A 21,046-nucleotide genomic window follows, 5' to 3' on the forward strand; every position below is an offset into this window, starting at 1 on the left:
CTGTTTCTCTATGCTGTGTTGTTTTCTCCTGGTTCATTAGCACCCCCATAATCATCCACTAAATCTCATTCACTTGTACAAACATAATATGTCCTCGCTAAAATGTTTGTGGTCTTCTCCAGTTGCCCACATTGACATTTATCTAAATGTCATAATTTTTGTTATAAGATAGGTAGAAAGCTGATGTCAACCTATCTGTCAGGTAGATCAAGACAATCAAATGTTTCTGTCTTGAATTATTATTACTGTTTTAGACTTTAATTTGCTCACCCTAATTATTGCTATATCAGAAAAAGAGGCCATTTTTAAAGGAAGATGAGCTAATACTACTATTAAAATAACGGGGGGCTGGGGGTTGGGCCAAAGAACCATGGGACAGATCTTTTCCCCTCCTCCTGTATTTTGCAGTTTCCTGTTCTATCTGAAAAAAAAAAACTGACTAAAGTTAAGAATCACAAATGTGTTGCTCCTCTGGACTCTAAATCAAGGATATGGACAGATTAATTTGCGGGGGGGGGGGATCAAATTTACAGTTGAGTCTTAAACAACAATACTCCAGTCTAAGCCTACTGAAATCAATAGGCCTATCCCTGGTGTAACATGGCATAAGATTGTACTGTCTGTTGATGAGAAACAAGCTTTGGAGCAAATCATATCCGTTTAACACGGTTGTTAATGGCACATTTCACGTTGACTTGGTAAATGAAAGGGTAGAAGAAGACAAATAAAGGCACATTTTGACCCGACTTTCTAGACATCCTTTATATCCCTATGCCAGATAAGAGACAGCACTGCCTTGCAAAGTAAATGACATCGAATGTGAAAAAGCTGTCCTTCCCTGTTCTTTGTTTAAATTAGGACAGACACAGTTAATAAAAGTAGCAGGATGTTTTTACTTCTCTGTGAAGGAAGGAAAGAGAAATCTGAACTTTGGGTAGCCCTCTTCTCTCTGTTGTTCATTTAGCACAGCTCTGCAGTTTCCCTAGTCATTTAAAAATTGCAATCCTGTCCATTTTTTGTATGATTATTGTACTAGATCAAGGAAATGGCTGGCTTCATTCAAGAGGTTAAAGTTAAATAGCTCTCTTCTCAATTCAAACAAGGCTACGAGAGGTAATATCTCAGCTCCTATCTTGCTTTTTTAGCAGTTCATTTTTCCAAGCACGTATTTGTATTGCTGACAATGAATGAGCTTTAAGGGCAGACCAACAGCCATTCTAAAGTGTAGTGGAGGTAGTTTTGACACATTTCATTCACTCAGGGCAAAGAATGCACATTCAAATCACACTCAGAATGTATATCATCAGCCTTATTTTCATGCATGAAATGTATACACTTTTTAAAAAAATTTATGGGTATTGTGCTTTGTGAAGGCTAGTGTGGTGTAGTCATTAAGCTGTCAGACTAGGACCTGGGAAACCCAGGTTCAGATCTCCACTTGCACCATGGAAGTTTGCTGGGTAACCTTGGGCCAGTCAAACATTCTCAGCCCTGACCCTGGCTAGTATTTGGATGTGAGCCTCCAAGGAATACCAGGGTGACGTGGAAGCAGGAAATGGCCAACCACCTCCGAACATCTCTTGTCTTGAAAACCGTATGGGGTTGTCATAAGTCAGCTGTGACAGTACACAAAATTAATATCTAGACAGCACTAATCTATCTATAGGGGTTTGGAAGAGTTCCAGAAAAGGCCACTTATCAAAAAATATAAACTTAGGCCAAAACAAGTTGTCAGAAGCACACAGCATATGCCACTCTGCTATTTCAGAGACATCTAAAGAAAGAAAATGTCACAATAAGGCCAGACTAAAAAAGAACAGTTAGAGAGGAGCAATTTTATATTTAGAAAAGTCAGCCCACAAAATCCAGGACAAATGCAAGAAGTAGAAAGCTGAAGAAATATCAGAAATACTTTGGGGACCTTAGCAGAATCAAATTGTAGTCAGCAGTGACTGAAGACGGTCACCACTTTCCAATTACTTGGTAACTCACATCTGGGATTGGTGAGTTGGACTTTTGCAGCATGGAAGCAGAGGACTAGTGTTACATAAGTAAGTAGTGGAAGACCATGAAAGTTATTTACATTTCTTTAAGAAAGGTAGTGACCGTAGTGCTTTGATATGGTGCAAACCTAAGTGGAGCAAAACCACTCAAACCTGAACTCCACTGAAGTCAATGGGCTTAGAAGGGAGTAACTCTGCTTCGGATGGCACTGCTAATTACGTTTCATTCGCTCAGCAGTGATGGGCTTGCTATATAGATTTCAGAAACATGTGTTTTAAAAAGATCATGTATACCCAATTTAATTTTATAATCACTCTTCCCACTATTATTGACTCAAGCCCCTTTTCAGCGCATTCCTGACTTCTGAGGAGAAAAGTCTTCAGGAAACCAGGAAGGGGCTGCGCTGGCGTTGGGGGCCCCCATGCCGGCATCCGGGCTACTTATGCAGCCGTAAGTGGCCCCAATGCTGGCAGGGAGGCCCAGACACCTGTCTCCCAGCACTACTGTGACAGTGCCACCCTAGGATGCCGACAGGGCCTTCCACTGGCATCCCACCGGCATAAAATCCCACGCCGACATTCTGGGGGGCATTCCGGCATCCCCGGGGGTGTCCCTGGGGTCTGACAGGGGGAAGGAGCTGCCTAAAGAGGGAAGGAGCTGCCTATCTTCTTTCAGTCTGGCATGCTGGTGGCGAGAATGGCGGTGCTGCACCTGCTTTTTAGCAGGCGCAGCCTTGCTGTTCTCTATGGGGCAAAAAGCCCCGTTTAAATATTTAAAAGCTTTTAAAAGGCTTTTTCTGAGCTGTCGGCGCCTGGGAAACGGGTTAGGAGGTGCGGCAGCAGCACCTCCTCCCCACCGTTCCTGGCCGCCAACAGCTCAGGAATGGGCTGTTAATCTTGTACACAGGTCTACACAATGGGCCAAATAGCGAGCTAGTGAGCTTTGCTCCTAGCATTTTTAAATCCTAAGGGCACACCCTGAAAAACAGTTCCAAATCTGCAGTAGAGCTAGTGTGGTGCAGACAGATCTGGGAGACCCAGGATCTGGGAGACCCAGGTTCAAACCCTTATGCCATCATAGAAGATCACAGGGTGATTTTGAGTCAATATACTCTTTCAGCCTAACTTAACTCACAAGGTTGTTGTTGTGAGAATAAAATGGAAGAGGAGAGAATGATGTTGGAAGCTGCTTTGGTTTATGATAAATGACCTTTGGAAACTGTCTCCCAACAAGAGAGGAGAGCAACGCTGTAGGATGGAATTGCCAGGCTGTAACCCGGAGAATTCTTTTTTTGCCTGTATTTCTTCTGCCACACAAGGAGACATTACTCTTGCTGTACCTCTGTCCCAGTTTCTCCCTAGATCCTGCCATCCCTTCTCTTGCCTGCTGAAGCAAATGGGGTTTCTATCAACCTGGCAATGAACCAGGTTCGCTGGTATGAGAGCAGCAGCATCTTCCACCGCAGCGGGGCAATTAAAGATAAAAAGAATTATTCAAATTGCTGCCTGACAAGACTGCCACCGAATGATAGTGCCTTGGTCAACTGCAAACAGAATGGCAGTGCATAATAAAATATTAATTTGCCCCTTGACCCAAAATGCCTAGCTAGTCTACGAAATGGTGCTATATGTATCAAACGTTTAATAAACTGTGGTGTACCCTGCCAAGTGTGAATTCATTAGCTTCGCCCTCTCATTAAAACAAAGGCTAACTTTGACAATCACATCTGCCAACGGAATATTGTTTTCTGAAATACAGGAGGAAGGATGCCAGGAGCGTTCCAGTAGCTACAGCATCCTTAGAAATTATGACCCCCAGAGCATCATATACAGAGAGATAAATTCTCCAGTGTAGAACCCACAATTTTACAACCTAAGTGTAATAGGATGTATTGTGCTATCAGCAAAGGCTACATAGTGGCTCATGATTAGAATAAAAGGCTCCCAGAAAGTGCCTTTAACGACCATGTTAGCCATAAGGGGGAATTTTTCTGTCTCAGAATTTATATTGGCTGTCCTGAAGGAAGGGAAGCTGCAGGCAGACCATGATAATAATATGGTTAAAGATAATTAATGCTGGCTCTCCATTCTTGTGTTACACTTTGAATTTTCGTACGCTTGTTCTTCCAAAAAGTAAAATATTCCACTGTCCATGGTTTATATCAGTTTTTCATGATAACTTTTAAAATTAATTTGGAAATTGTAGAGTAAAACTGCAGATGAGTAAAGATGAGTAAAAATGGTTCTTGCCAGTTAAATTCAGATGAGGAAGGCATTTGGGTCCATGGAAAAAAGAAAGGCTTTTTGATATGATACGTTGCCATATAACTATAACCCACGGTTCTTTCAAAACTGCAAAGTTGTCAGGATTCAGGACAGAGAAAAGCCTTTTTAATTGCTTTTCAGTTTCCTGTATAATTCTCAAAAACCATGTTCATGGTTTTTGACAAGAAATTGGGACTGAAATTTTATTCTCTTACCACCATTTAAAATTGTCCTCAGTATAAGACACAGGGCATCTCAATTAATATACTATATGTAATTCATAGTGTAATATAAGCCTGAGGAGGGACCTTGTACTGTAATTTATTGTACAGCGTCTAGGTTTTTTTTTTTACACTCATGTCAAACAAGGATAACGCTCAAGGGAAGGAGACACTGGGGAATTAAGTGGGGATGAAAAATTCATATGTAATGAGCAAGCTTTTAAGTTTCCTAGAAATCTTCATGTTCAAAAGGGAGGAGGGAAGAGAAAAAGATATTCCACTGCATGAAGTAAAAGTCCATTCCGAAGTTTGTAGAAGCCTTAAAATGGAACACAGATTATATTAGGCAAGTAAAAATAAATTAGATAATGGAAAACAGATTTCTGCATATTCATACAGCCCAGTCGTGAGGGGGAGCAGTTAGGCAGCGGCCGGGACTGACATAGCCATGCTGCCTCTGCAGAGGCTTCCCGGCCACAAAACGAATTTTTAGAAAGAAAAAGAAAAAATAGCCGAAAATCCCCCAATAGGTTTTTGCGAGGCTACGCAACCTATTTTGGTGGTGTCGCAGTGCCACAGCATGAGAGGGCGTTCCCAAGGTGAAAGTGGTCTGGAAGCTGGCTGACATCAGCTCTGCCCCGGGAAGACCCCCAAGCCGGCGCGGGCTTTCCCTTCTGGGATTTCCCTGTCAGTGCGGCAGCGGCACTGGCGGTGGCAGCGACCAGCGCTGCTCAGTGGTTCCTCGGCACCAGCGTGTTTGCCCCATGCTGATGTCTGTGCTACTTTGCACCATGGTAAAATGGCACAGACACTGGCATGGGGTTACGCCTGCTCCTGTGGAGCTTCCCCCTCCCTCAGGAATGCAGGGTTAGTGTTACTGGGACACAGAAGTTCAATATGGCTATTCTGTTTTTGAAAACATAAATTCTGGTAGCAAGTGGGATCTATCTCTTATGTGTGTGTGTGTGTGTGTGTGTGTAAAGTGCCGTCAAGTCGCAGCCAACTTATGGTGACCCTTTTTTGGGGGGTTTTCAAGGTAAGAGACTAACAGAGGTGGTTTGCCAGTGCCTTCCTCTGCACAGCAACCCGGGTATTCCTTTGTGGTCTCCCATCCAAATACTAACCAGGGCTGACCCTGCTTAGCTTCTGAGATCTGACGAGATCAGGCTAGCCTGGGCCATCTAGGTCAGGACTTTTTATCTCTTATGTATAGGAGTGCATAAAAACTGCCAAAACCAAATTTCTAGTACTGTTGTTGGCATAGGGCATATATGATTGCCAGGCTAAATGCACTACCCTCCACCTTGTTATATAGAAGATTTAATAAAATCCCATTTGCAGACAGAGTTTTCCCTTTCGGGAATGGTGAAATTGAATCCCTTGTGCATGTCCTTTTCATTGTTGTTTTTATGCTTGTAGCTGATCCCAATTCATTGACCCACTGTTTGTAAACAGGGAATGGCTCTCTGATGAAATCTGGACATCCTATCTTATGACCACACAAACCCAAAAAATAATTGAATCAGTGGCAGGGTTCTTACAGTTAGCTATCAGGTATCGTGAATGGTGTGGAGCTTTCCTTAATGGCTGATTTGGGATGGTTTTATCCAATTTTATTTATTTGTACTCAGTTTTATCCAAATGTATGTTCTTCCTTTTTATATGCCAATAAAGGCTTGTGTTGTGTTGTGTTGTGTTGTGTAGTAGTACTATTGTTATGTGGTACAAGTTCCATTCGGCAGGTACACAATTTGATTGTTTCCTGATCAACCTCCAAAATTAGTTTTAATAGTAATATTTGTAAATATGACTATGCTTTTTTCTTTACTTCTGCTATCTATTTTAGAATGGACTTGTGCAATCCAATTATCCCAAAAGTCACATACAAATTACTGCTGGCTTGTATATTTTCAGATGGAGAAAAGCTAATACTTCTTTGTCCCAGCATGGTTTGGTAAAACATGAGATCTTTCTGGTGAAAATGTGGTATAGCCTAGTTGGGTTGGTAAAACCATTTGTTTTAAGGTGCTTTCAAACTACATACTTGGGTTTTGTCATTATGTCCAGGAACAGCTCCTCTCCCCTTTTTTGTTTCATTCTCTGTGTGTTTTCTGCTTAACAACAGCCTGATGCAGAAATATTGGTATATCTGAAAGCTTGCACATTACATTGAAGGGTTGCCAAGCAGTGCCTGGCAACTGAAGGGAGGGCGGAGAAGGCAGACTACCAGGAGAAAAATAAAAACAAGGTCTCAATGACTTCCAGCAAGTTCTTACCATAGATTTCCTGGCTATTCCTTGAGCTACCCAAAACTCTTTGGTGAAAACTTCCTGTAATTAGACGAAAGCTTATTTTCATTTTTCTCCCTTTGCTGCTTCCAACAGTGGCAGGCAATAACCATTTATGCACGGAAGGCTTTGCCTTGGATTTGCCTCTCTCTAAATGCACATTTTCCCCCACCTGAATTCTCAAAACTCAACAATAAGCCCCCCTGCTGAGTTTTGACAATTCGGATGGGGAAAAATGTGCACCTAGAGAGCAGCAAACCCAAGGCAAAACCTCCCGTGCATAAATGGCCAATGGTTACCTGGGGACTTGACAGCCCTACTACATTGTGATGTTGGCCATAATAAAGATATTGTGATAGTATTGCTTTTTGGTTTATTTCTTGGCAGCTATAAGATTACTGCCAATGCCATGCAGTGCCTTGAGCTAATTCCCTTGAGAAGTAAGTAAAAAGCATGAAAGGTATAGTATTTCTGTGATGTTAAATGGTGGTGCAGAGACGGGAGAGTCCAAGCCAATGTCAATGAGCATTCAACAGCAGCAAAACAACCCCATGCTGTATAGTATACCTGTCCTTTGGACTGGACTGGCTGCAGTAATTCAGAAATGAAGATGAAAAACTTTCTTGTTTAACAGCCTATCACCTTTTGTGTGAAACTCAAGCACTCTGCTCTCTACTCAAACTCCACTCTGCTCTCCCCATCTTCCACACATAAAAACATACAGCTGGGGAGCAGATGGCTAGATGGGCTTAGGCTATACTTTATATGGGCCTTGCTATTTGGTAGAAATGCAGACCCCTCATTGTCAAGGTGGGGTTACTATTGTCAGAGGCCTGTTACAGTTGTTAAGAGCTGGAACTTTGCCCCTGAAAACTATTCCTTACCTCCCTCCTCTGCTTTCAGCTATGGACTTTAACCATGCAGATAAGTGAAGGAAGATAGTTAGATCAAGAGGCGGATCGACTGGTAGAAGCAGCACCCTGCCAACTTTCTTGGAGTCTCCAGGTTATTCTGAGCCACACGAACCACACACACATCCCGCGCGCCATTTTATTCTCTCAGCAACTCTGGCCTGCTGCCCAATTGGGAACATTCTGTTGGCTTGGGTCATGAAAGGCCTTACTTTGGTTCCAGGGATTAGGCTGAAGACCAGGGTTTCCAGGTGCCCCCCTGGCAACTGGCGGAAGGTGGGGAGGAATTACCAAGAGCAATGAGTGGCCTAGGCCAGTGTTGCTGGTGACAAGGAAACATCATTTCCAGCCCACACAGGAAGTGACATCTTCATGTCACCAGCGATGTGGAAACACTCTGGTATTTGAGCAAAACCTCGGTAGTAAAAATGATTTCTACCAGAGTGTCCCTGCATCATTGACAATGTGATGATGTCACTTCCAGTGTACGCCAGAAATCACATCGCAGTGTTGCGGCAACGCAGGCCTAGGCCTTCTTTTGCTGCAGGCAAGTCTCCCGCCGACCATCTGATTGGCACCAGGGCAGAGGGGCTACCAGTGGGGGTCTGGCAAGCCTACTATAGATCCTTCAACCAAAACTGCAGAGTAGATCCTGCAAATTTCATAAAAACTGAAAAAAGAAAAAAGCAATCAGGGATTCCTTGTAACAAAATTCCTTGTAATGGAATTTCCGAGAGACTGCATCTCCTTGACTTCTCACCCCTGACTGAGATCTAGAAACAGTTTCCTTTTCCTGAAGGGAGAACAGAGGGGAGGAGGAAGAGAAGGATCTAGGGAACAACAGTCTGAGAGACCTGCAGCCAGGAACAGGCTTGTGAGAACGGAAAGGACACCAGTGAGTATTGTGTCGTAACCTGGAACAAAGAGCTTCTTGGAGTCCTGCTTTAAGAGTGAAGTTTTGGGTATAGACTGTTCTGAGAGGAAGGGCCTGGAATGGGAGCCCCATTCTTCCTCCCCCCACCTCTCTAGCTAGGGTTGCCAGGTAGCTTGGAATGACAGGCAATTTCCCGCCAATCCATCTGCTGGCTGACAGCAAGAATCATGTGTGTGCATGGCCACAAGCAACATGATCACATCACTTCTGGAAAGCTGCAGCATGATAGAACAATTTACCACTCAAATGGGGGTTTGAGCGGTAAATTGCCCCATTGTGCTGTGGTGCTTCCGGAACTAAACCAGAAGTGATGGGATTGTGTTGCTCATGGCTGTACCTGTGTGATTCCTGCCACCAAAATCTCCCACAGGAGGACAGGGGGGACCTGGCAACTTTATCTCTAGGTGAGTTCTGGGGTTGGATCTGGTATGAGAGCTACCCTCATTCTTCTGTGTTACTCTGGTGTTCCTTTGCCCTTCTCTTTGCCTTGAAATTTCATTTGTTTCCTGGCTCTTGTCAGAGTTACAAGTTGGCCATAATAGATTTGACAGAGACAGCTGACAGGTAGCTGTCAGATGTGGGACATCTAGCTGATGCAAGAGGCTGCAAGTGCCTTGAGGTCCCAGAGTGAACTGCAGCAAACCAGATTAAGGCAGTAAAGATGATGCAATACTGTGGGCAGGTCTACAGGTGGCCTAATTGGTTTCTGGTGCTGGAATGTATATAAGTTTGTATGATTATAACTCTGTGTTGGGAAGTTTGATGGAGAGAAGTGTACGTGACAGTTTGTCTTTTTGTATCTGTGCGCTGTAAATTAAACAACACTGTTTTTCTATAAAGCCAAGGAGTTCTGGTGGTGTGTCCTGGATAACTGCTAATCCACTTACTCCCACGTCAGCTCTTCCTAGTATGAGCTGACTGTTCTCTCAGCCCAGCAAAAAAAAAAAAAAAGAAGAAGAAAAAAGTTAGGTTGATTCCTTCCAGACTTTATCTGCTGGCTTCATCTCCCAAGGCTATGGTTACTACAGTGGGGCCTCATTTATCTAGTAAACACCTCGTGACTTATCTGTGGCAAACTGCTGTATCAGGAGCAGCTGTAAATAAGACAGCATTTGTTGAGACAAAAATAACTCCATGAAAACACTTTTGATCGAGTTGTTAGAGGACTCATCTCTGAAGCTGGACAGTGGGGGGAAATGGAGGGGGATCACCATAGCCAGCAACACTATGATGTCCCTTCCAGCACAATCCAGAAATGACATCATCACATTGGGTGTTGCTTTAGAATGCTAGTGTTACCACCAACATGGTGACATCACTTCCACGTCGCACCAGAAGTTACATCACTGTGTTGCTGGTGATACCACTGTGTTCTCGGAGAGAGACTCCCCCACCCCGTGAGTCTCCTTTAAATAATCCTAAACTTGAAAGCATATAATAGATATTTTTTTATGTGAAAACACTACTGCTTCACTGCAGGTTGACAGTGTCATCCTAAGCAGTAACTGTTACTGGCCTTCCTCCTTGTTTTATTTGTGTGTTATATGTTTTGATCAAATTGTTTATTCTATATATACTTTATTTTAAATGCTGTTTTAATGTTTTCACATTTTCAAGTTTGATGCATTGGGAACTCTAGGTGGAAAGGCAGCACAGAAATGTTTGAAATCACCATCTTCATTCTAAATCCACTGAAGTCATGAGGCTAGAAAGGTGAAAGTCTGCATATGATGATACTGTAGGAACATCCTTACGATTGAACACTTCGAGCCATTTCAGAATCCCATCAGTGGAATTTCATGGAGACTTGGGAGTGCTATGAGTGTTGAAGACTAGCTTTGAGTGAGCTTTTGGCTACTGATTTTCTGGGAATTATTAAAGGAGACAGTGTTTCTGACTATTTCCTAGGTATCTGTCCCATATAATCTGTCTGCTGACATTTTTACATTTTGTTACAAGAATTCGTCACACCTGTCTGTGGGGTGAGATCTCATCTTCCAACCATGGAAGGTTGTTTAGAATCCTATTGTCTTCCTTTCCTGTGTTTTGTTTCTATCACAGTGTCTAGCTTTTCAGCTCTGTTGATTGGTCTCCATGTTTTTTTTTCTGAAGCAGCTATCATAGGTATCCATCTCGAGTACATACCCACATCAGGCATTTCAAATTTAATATATATCTCACAGTGTTAGTAATTCAGTCAACAGCAGAAGCATCCAACATAGATCTCCTATATTAACGCTAGTGCATATTTAGGCCTAAGTCCGTTGATTGCAGTAGTTTACCTAATAACATATAGGAACAGACTACACACATTTCTTGAATACAAGTTTTCTTGTAGTGAGTGCAGGAGCTGGCAAAATAACCCCTCCTGCCTCTTCTACCAGCAGTGCTTTCACTGGCTCAAGAGACTACAGTGGCATAAAAGATATAGAGCGATGATTATAGCTGCCTCTCCTTCCTCACTGCATCTACTTGCATGGCTTTTGTACACATGGGTTTTCCAGCATCTCTTTTTCAAACCTCCTAGGAGGCTGTTCAGGAAAGGAGCATCTGCAACAGCAGCTTCTGCTGTCAGTGTGTTGGATTAAAACCAATGACTTTATTTCAGACTTTTTATATATCAGTTTATGGCTTTAGAAACATGACTGGTTTCTGAAAACATAAATCCTCTGTTCGTGGGTCCAGGGGTAATGTGGGGAGCGAGTTTAGGGGAAAGGACCACACATACACCCGATCGGGGGAAATAGGCCACAGCTTTACTGAATATAGCTGCAGGAGCATTGGCGCAGCATGAAGATGGATCCAACATCAGGCCACCCGATACAGCCCTGTCCCCCCCAGCCTGCCTGCTGGGGGAGGGAAGCCGTGGAGTGGCAAGACCCGGGATCCCACATGGGCACTGTGTGGTTCCCTTGCCATCTGGTGGCAAGCACCAGTTGGCAGCCCCCTAGCTGGGCATGCCACTGAATGGTTCTACTCCTAAGATCTTTTAAGTCCATTACCAACTAGAAATCTAAAAAAAAAATTAACTGAAGCAAAGCATGTATTAACATAACACATTAAAGGATGCAAAAATTACATAGCAGGATCTTACTTACAGCAAGCTGTATTTATAGTAGTCTAGACCAAAGCTTCTTAAACTGTGGGTCGTGACCCGTGTGGGGTTGCGTAACTGAAAGTGGGGTTCACAAAAAAATTAATTTTAAAATAAATTTCTTTATTATTTATTATCAGTAAATGTTTGGTTTGTGTACCTGTTATATATACCTATATACCTAGGGTCGCGTAAAAATTTCTTGAGTGAAAAGGGGTTGCGTGTAGAAAAAGTTTAAGAAGCCCTGCTCTAGACCACAGTCCTGAATCATTTATCCAAGTAACTTCATAAACCATTTTGTACAGTACATCCCTAAATCACGAAATCTCAGGCAAACAAGAAATTTCAAGTGAGATCACTTTGGCATTCAAAGATCTATTCAGCTGCAGAATTAAAAAGTACACAACTGCATTCTCAATTTATTTGATCACCATTTTTTAACAATATATCTTCATTATGTAGGTCCAGATTTAATCTTCCTGCAGTCCGATGCCCTGAGGTGTAAAGAATCATGGGCTACATTATGAATCCATTTGCTATATCTGATTCTGTATATTAATCCACTTGAAGAGTGCAATCCAGATGTCCTGAGGGTAGCATTACCTTTAAAATTATGATGGGTAGCCATGTTAGTCTGTCTGTAGCAGTAGAAAAGCGCAGGGGTCCAGTAGCACCTTAAAGACGAACAAAATTTCTGGCAGGGTTTGAGCTTTCATGCATCACAGCTCAAAGTGTGACTCACAAAAGCAAACAAAAAGCTCACAAAAGCTCATACCCTGCCAGAAATGCTGTTCATCTTTAAGGTGCTACAGGACTCTTGTTCTTTTCTACTGCTTTAAAATTATAATTAAGAAAAATGTGAACACTCCCATATCATTCAGTGCAAAATATATATCCAAGAATTTCAGGATTAGTAGCAGGAAAAGATTCAGGAGCAGAAGATGCTATGAAATTGGGGGGAGGGGCTTGGTAAATCCTTTTTATACATGTGGATTTGCTTGGCTGCAAATAGGGGGAGCAGTGCTGTTGGCTGAATTTGGTACAGAATTAGGGTCTGTGATGGGATTGGGCCAAAACTTCAGGATCGGGCTGCCTGTTGGTATGATTGACAAAACGTTACGATTCAGGAATCTGTTGGTGAAAGGGCCAAAATCTGAACTGTCACTGGCTAATTCAAACTTTCTACTGTTAGGAGGTACCTAGAAAAGGGGTACCTAGAAAAGGTAATAGAGCCAGAGTTATTGTCCTGCAGACTTGGATCAATATTCATGGTTAGGGTGTGAGGAGTTTTGGAGAGCCACACAAAAGATCCTTGATTAGTTTGCTCCAAGAGTTATCAGGCAACCAGTGAAAAAAGAGTGCCTGTATGCAACTAAGCATTTAGGCATAACTTGCTTATAACTTCCGGTGTTTCTTCAAAGTGGCTGTTAAATAATTAACTATGGATAGAGTAACAGCCTTATCTTTACCAGACAGCAGATAGATTAAATGATAGTCGTGAGAACAAACAGGAAATGTTGAAACGGTGAAATCAATGGAGTAATAAGAGAAGGTCTTATAGAAGAATATAAATCACAACTGAAAAAAAAAAGAGTGTTTCTGTCTTTGCCTTTCCACACAGGCAGACTCTCTGTTCGACTGGGCTATCTAGGAATCTGCCAAATAATTCCTTGAGGGGCAAGGCATTGTGTCTGGCCAAGAAGAAAAGTATTTGAAAGGTTGGAATGGTTTAGAATTCTAGATAATCTGGTAGCACTGGAAAAGATGGGGTAGTCTGTCCCCTGAAAGAGGGTGCACATTTCCTTTCTTGATATTCTGAAAGGATGAAATAAAATGCATTTTAGATCTAGACACAGTAGAGATCCATGAGAAACTTTTTTGTGTGTGTGTGTGTGGTGGGGGGGGGGGAGAAATGATTAGGAAATTCCCACATATAGTATAAACCTTGTGAGCACCGGGACTAATTGTGTGATTTCTTGGTAATCCCTGAACCCGAGCGCTACAAAACAATTGCTCTCATTGTTGAAGTTTGGGGAGCAGGATCTCCTTTTCTGTTTTGTGTAAGAGAGATGGAAGTAGGCCTGGTTTTTGAAAGTAACGTGCACTCCCAAACCGAATGTCACATCCCATTCCAAGATAATAAATGCTTTTAAAGAGCATCTTTTCACTGTTTAAAGAGATTTGGTTTTTATTAGGATCAGTGGATTGCTTTTCTTCTTATCCTGACTAATCCCCCTGGTAGGATTCTTGTACCTTCAGAATAGTTAGACTTTGGGGGTGGCAACCTCCAGGTGGGGCATGGAAATCTCCCAGAATTACAACTGATACCTACTCTACAGAGATCCATTCCTATGGAGAAAATTCCTATGGTTGCTTTGGAGGGTGGACTCTTACGGCACTAAACCTGGCTAGGGTCCCTCCCCTCTGCAAACCCCATCGTTCCCAGAATCTACCCCCAAATCTCCAGAAATTTCCCAACCCAGAGTTGGCAACCTTATTAGAGCCCTAGAGGCTTATATCATCTTTGTATAACATGTAGCATCCATCCTCAGGGAGGACAGAGGAAGTAGGTTTGAGGACTATGCCCCTCGCAGCCTTTATGTTATTAGGCAGCTTGAGCAGGGCCCTTCTGTTTCCTCCTCTCTGTCTCCCTGATGCGTAACTGCACTCAACATTCCATTGCTCCAGGTGGTCAAGGGATATGAACAGTGTTTTTCAAGTAATTTACCATGTCTTTCCTGATAAGTGTATAACCTAATCTTTTTCTGTTACCTGAGGAGTTTCCTGGACTTTGCAAAACCTTCTTCTTTGTCTCGGAGGTTGCCCTATTTCACTACCTTACTGACCGGTGGTCACTGGTGGAAAGAGTGATACTTCTTAATGCAGGCAGCCAAGGCATTTGTAGTTAGAACTGTATCTGTCTTCTGTTTACATCCTGGCCAGCATAGCTCGAAAAGTAAAGAAGAGGAAAGCTACAGGTTTGTGTTTGGTGACACACTGGTGTCACTCAACATTCTTTTCCAGCTTGGTTTTTCCAATTAAACTTCCATTCCTTGTCTGTTTCTTGAGTGCTGTAGCCATCTTGGTATCTGTTCTTTAAAAAGAACAAAAATAACTCAGTATGGTCTATTCTAGACTTCTTTAATTTATACCTCTGAAGTAGAAACTGTACTACATAAGGTTGTTATGAGCACATGTAATATAATAAAATTATTCATGCTCTCCCACCTCCAAAATGAGGATTGTGCCCTCACCAAAAGAAAGTTGTATGAATTTTCACCATTCTCTTTTTCAGAGGTGTTCACGGTCATCTGAATGGTACACGTCCTTGGATTTTTGGAGATGAGTGCATTGTCGAACTTATGGCTGATATTGTAGGTAAGAACTATGTTTCTAAGCACTTGTAACTTTTAAATTTCATATCATAGCACTTATAATCCAAAGACAGTGGCTGCGACCGCACTGATTACATACCTCACATTTTCCTCGTTGTCAATCCCCGAAACTTGAAAATGAATGCTTATTTTCTGACTGTACTTGTCCTTTTTGAAAATGTCCTGGAAGGGGCGGAGTGAGCTCGTCTGGGGTGCCCAAGTCATCGTTGCCTTCTCTCCCACAAGTTTCTTTGCATTCAAATGATCAGCTAAAGGGTAAAAATCCCTGCTCTAATTCCGCTCCTTTTTTTCATCCGGGTGGGGGGGGGGGTTTGTCTGGGGCACCAAAGTCACGGGTGTTTTTTTTTTTTTTTTTAAATGAGCATTGGGTCTAATAAAGCGTGGTAGGAGTGTTGTGTTTAAAAAACAAAAACAAGCGAGCAGGCGGTGGGGGAAATCTCCAGGTAGTGTGTGTTTGTGAAGGGGGGGAATCTCTCTGTGTGTGTTTTCCCCGCTCTCAGCTGCAGTTGTTTGCCAGCAATTGGAAATGGGTGGTGGGGAGGAGAGGGGAATGGGCGGTGAAACGAATAACGTATCTAAATGATCACACCAAGGGGGAAGTCGGCTTTAAAACGGAGAAAGGATAAACTTCGTCATGTAAGCATTTGTTGAAAGCACGGACAATCAATGCTCCAAAATAATTTTCAAACCCAAAGGGAAGGCTTTTGGTGCAATCATACAAAGATAAAACGTTTCATTAAAGGTTGAAAATGAGTAGTGTGGTCATCGCCAGTGTCATAAGAATGTAAGAACAGCCCTGCTGGATCAGACCAGGTGGTCCATCTAGTCCAGCATCTTGTCTCAAAAAGTGGACAACCAGTTTCTCTGGAAGGCCAGCAACAGGGCATAGAGGCCTTATCCTGATGTTGCCTCATGGCACTGGTATTCAGAGGCATACGTCCATGAGAATCTTCTGATGAAGATAGCTTGTTGAAACAGGATAATGTCTACCGGAAGCCTGTAAAGAATAATGAAGATAATATTATATATGGACATGTACATATAATATGGAACCAAACTGGGTTACTTACATGTTATGATATGGAATAAGAATATTTCCATGTTGGGAAAGTTCTAGTCTGATGCGTATGGGAAAGTTTGTGTGGTTTTGTCACATGCGACTTTTGTAAGATGTCTGTTCTGTTATTGGATTATGTATTTGTAGCGATAATTATAGATGTTCAATTGGAATGTTTGAAATACAAGATTCACTATGTTATATAGAATAGCCTGAGTTGCTCTATTACTGCCTCCCTAACAAGATTGCTGAGGATAAAATGGAGGGTAAGCAAGCTCTTTATGTCACCCTGAGCTTCTTGGAGGAAGGACAAGATGAAAACAGGATAGATATATTCCTAAACACATTCTTAAGAGATAGATAAAATCTAACAGTGTTTGGTTTCCTGTCTTCTTCTATTTTATTAGAAGTGTATTAGAAGTTCCTACATTTTAGTGTTTAGGTAAGATATTCACTGTGGGATGATAGGTACGTGTGCTGCAGTGCAATTTGTGTACAAGTGCAGTCATTCAGACTTCTCCCTACGGAGCAGAGAGCTTCTTTATATACACCTCCCCTCAGACGGCACTTAACACACACACAGAGATACCTCTGAACGTTTGCTGGTTCCTGGGCTGAACCTTAGTGTTAGTGGAAAGTCTAATAGAACGATGAATGCGAAGGGAAAGAGGAAGCAGTACTTCACAGTGGCAGACTTAATTGTATATGCCTTGGAAGCTGTGCCTTCCTTGTTTCTTTATAGTAGTGATCAGTATTCCTCCTTCATGGCCAAACTGATGATCATCCTTTTATAGCTGTAACATAAAGCTGCTGTTGTGGTTTCTCTGGCCGCAAATCCTGGCTTCTTGTTCACTGGCCTATATGGAAGTCAGATGTATACAATTTGGAATGCAGTGGCTGGTTTGAAGTCCTGGGATTGTTCCATTTTTGCCATAAATGGATGGGTATACTGCAGGTTTACCCAGATGGGTTGGGAGTGGAACCAAGGTATTTGAATGATTGTCTGCTCCCACATTAACCTGACTATCTTTTAAGATCTGTCTCGGAAACCTTGCAACATGTGTCCTAACTTTCAGAAGTAAGGTTGCTTAGCACCAGCGACAGGGCCTTTTCTGCTGTAGTTCGTCAGTTATGGAATTACTTACACAAAGCCATTTGTCACATGATGATCCTGTTGAATTTTAGGCAGCAGGTGAAAACATATTTGTGTTTTCTGTGCTGGTCTTTGACCGTAACAATAATTATTATTATTATCTCTGTGTTCTGAGACGTTTAGAGAATGGTTTTGTGGATTAGTGTTTTTCCTCCCATTCTCCTCTTAGTTTTATGGTGCCCCCCTTTGTTTAAAGTCTCTGACAGTGCCATCCTAAGCAAAGGTGCACCTTGCTAAGATCTTTGAAGTCAATGGGCATAGAAGGGCGTAATTCAGCTTAAGATAGCACAGTAACTGTTGTTCTATTCTGGCCCACGGTTTTATTTTGTGATTTGGATTGCTTGCTTGTGTTTTTAAATGTTGTCTGGAAGCCGCTTTGGAGCTGAGTATGGTTATGCACATTCGTTAAATAAAATAATGTTTTCGGTGGAAAGTCTGAGCAGCTGTGTTTCTGTGGCAATGCGAGCCACATGCTATAGGACAGCCAACTTAGTCTTCAGCGAAATATTCACTAGCATCATTGGTCCCCCTGGCCACTTCAGAATCCCCCAAACAGCAGTGCTAACCAAAACGAAGGCAGGCAGTGAGAACAGCATAGCAACAAAGCAAAGCAATTACTGGCTGTGAATGTAACATGAAAAAATTTAATGTAAAATCTGCGAGACAGCCAATAAATCTGTTTTACACTTTGCTTGTTTCCTTCAGTCACAGAAAGAATCCTGTTATTTTTAGATCTGGGGTCCACATGCGCAGCCAAATATAACAGCATTTCTCAAACAGATGGAAAAGTTTTGAGCTTTTTCTCGTGCTCCTGGTAATCAACATCAAGCAATTTGAGACTGTTTTTTTGCTGTCCTTCGGTTGTAATGAAAGGGGAGTTTCAAAACTGAGGTGGAATTATTTATCCCCTTGCACATCCAAATGCGGTCAGCTCAAAGGAGCCCTTTCTCTTCTTGCTGGCCAAACCCACCCAGGCTTTGCGTATCTAGCCCAGTAACTCTCTTTAGGGGAGGGGCTGTGGCTCAATGGAAGAGTGTCCGCTTGGCATGCAGAAGGTCCCAGGTTCAATCCCCGATGTCTCCAGTTAAAGGTTTAAAGATAGTTTCATGGAACTTGGGAGGGTGGCATAACAAATTATACGACTCTGAGTTCTTAAATTTTCTGTGTACACAGGATCTTTTTTTTTTTTTTGTACAGTTAAAAGGACTAGGCAAGTAGGTGATGTGAAAGACCTCAGCCTGAGACCCTGGAGAGCTGCTGCCGGTCTGAGTAGACAATACTGACTTTGATGGACCGAGGGTCTGATGCAGTATAAGAAAGAATCCTGTTATTTTTAGATCTGGGGTCCACATGCACAGCCAAATATAACAGCATTTCTCAAACAGATGGAAAAGTTTTAAGCTTTTTCTCGTGCTCCTGGTAATTGACATCAAGCAATTCGAGACTGTTTTATTGCTGTCCTTCTGTTGTAATGAAAGGGGAGTTTCAAAACTGTGTACACAGGATCTTTTTCTCTCTTTTTTTGGTACAGTTAAAGGGAGTAGGCAAGTAGGTGATGTGAAAGACCTCAGCCTGAGACCCTGGAGAGCCACTGCCGGTCTGAGTAGACAATACTGACTTTGATGGACCGAGGGTCTGATGCAGTATAAGAAAGAATCCTGTGTGTTCATGTGTGGGTGCAGAAGCCTGTGGTTTGTATTGTGTTGATTGGGACACCATATTTTAAAAGAAAGAACACATTAAAAATGTGACATTGTTAACCTGTTCCCCTGTGCTCAGGGCAGTATTTCATAGGCAGAGGCTATCAACGTTACTACCACCTCAGTGTTTCCATGACCTTTTTTCTCTCCTTCACGGGTAAAACGTTCCCCCTTCATAGTAACTGTACACCTGAGTGGAGTGGTGTGACTTGGCTTTTGGCTTCTCCGACTTAGCAAGATTTTATTGTGGCAAATTTCATTTTATTGATTTTACAGCATGTTAATGAGTATTTTTTTTCCCCTAATGGGAACAAATTACCTTCTCAAGAATTCCAAACGGTAGTCCCATTACAGTAACAATCTCAACCGGTTAATGACTAGTTTTTCTCCTTTAGGTAAAAAGAGAAAAGGCAAAGAGGACAAATGCCAGATAAAGCATGATTAAAACACTCCTCATTCAGCACAGTATTTAAGATGAGCATGAATTCTCCCAGTAACGTGTGGCTTAGTTGCATGGAAAGAAAGAAAAGAGTTCTGTTCTTTTGATGAACTTTGACATGACAAAATAAACCCACACTTTATGTTGTTTTGTTGGTAATGCTTAACATTTTATGGAGATGAAGGACGGAATGCCGGTGCTGGTTCTGCAGAACAAAAAGGCAGTGTTGTCTTGGGGGATTTATTCAGGAATGGAATAAAGGCTGTAAATGGTTTTCTTTTGGCCATTTAAAGGTTTATAGCTCTGTAACACCTTGCTTATTAAACGAGCACACGTTTTCTTGTTAAATGAATACTCCAGTAGTAAATACACTGTGAAATACAGAGCCAAGGTCACTCGAGACCCAGACTCTCTTCTTTTTTTCCCTGTTCCTAAGTTACGCAGCATAAGAAGAAAATAGAAATCTGTTTTTTTTTCCCTTACTGCAATTTATTAAAAGCATTATAATCTTGGCAGGATCACCTTCTGATGGAATAAGATGAACTGTATGGCTCCTGTTGAACAATTGTGTTCAGCCAGGACTCTGCTGAGGGCAGAATGAACACTGAGAGGATTTGCAGTGGCTTTGAAGGATCAGAGTTATTTGAAATACCCAAAGTGATTTTTGTTAAAGAAAGGAGATGTTCAGCTCCTCCGGTCATTTCTCCCCTGCCTTCTGTTGCACATGAACATTGCTGGCAAGGGCCTGGCTCCTGCAGAGGAAACAAAAGAAGAATGGCTGTCTAACGTAATCACAATACTCGTCTGAGTTGCGTGGGGTGGAGTGGGGGGGCAACATCTCAAGCCCTGTTTTTTCCCATCAGAAGGAAGATTTATCAGGCAGGACATATGAGAGTTTATGCTGTCCAGGCCTCATGGTGCTGAGTAATGAGTCGGACTGAAAAACTTCATTTTGTCTACTGCATACTTCCCTTTGAATATTGTAATAGATTAATTGGATCACAGAAGCATCATTTCCGAAACCCAGGGCAGGCTATGAAGGATAACGATTTTCCCAGGGCATAGATAAGGTTTGTCTTGTGGACGCAGGAATCCAATAAAGAAAAGCTTTTAATAAATATATCATTTACAAGGGACCAAGACTTAAATGAAAAATGTGGTGTCATATTCAATACAGGATATTGGCATGCCTCTAAAGGTGAACTTCACATTAGCCATTTAATTTTGTTCCGTGCTTTGAACAAAGGGAAAGAAAAGTAAGTTCGTTCATGCCCTGTATGTACTTTGGCAACGCATTAGTCAGGTTAGAATGAGGCCAGGAGCTTTGGACATGTGTTCCGCTACTTAGTATAAAAGGTTCATAAATGTCTAGTGTATCTCAAGGGTCACTCAATAACACTCTCACAGGTGAATTGTAAAGACTTGCATGATCTCTGGCAGAATGGGAAAATGGAGCAAAGAGGGCATGTGGGATTGCCCCTTTCTGAAATGTCCAGCCCTCCAGCTAAGAGCTTCATCCCTAGCTCTGATTTCTGTGCCTTCAGATGGATGGTGACTACAGACAAGGGCAACTTGCCTTTGGAATG

At 42.2% G+C, this 21,046-nt stretch overlaps 1 protein-coding gene across 3 annotated transcripts in view; it reads left to right on the forward strand.

The window, feature by feature from the left end:
- Nucleotides 1–21,046, forward strand: part of KYNU (kynureninase) — a 122,590-nt gene that overhangs the window by 19,767 nt on the left and 81,777 nt on the right. For all 3 annotated transcript variants that reach the window (XM_056861456.1, XM_056861458.1, XM_056861457.1), the window contains exon 4: nucleotides 15,012–15,094. In XM_056861456.1, the coding sequence (XP_056717434.1) occupies nucleotides 15,012–15,094 (83 nt within the window). The remainder of the gene's footprint in view (nucleotides 1–15,011; nucleotides 15,095–21,046) is intronic.

This window comes from Euleptes europaea, chromosome 15 (assembly GCF_029931775.1).
Source record: "Euleptes europaea isolate rEulEur1 chromosome 15, rEulEur1.hap1, whole genome shotgun sequence".
Taxonomy (NCBI): domain Eukaryota; kingdom Metazoa; phylum Chordata; class Lepidosauria; order Squamata; family Sphaerodactylidae; genus Euleptes; species Euleptes europaea.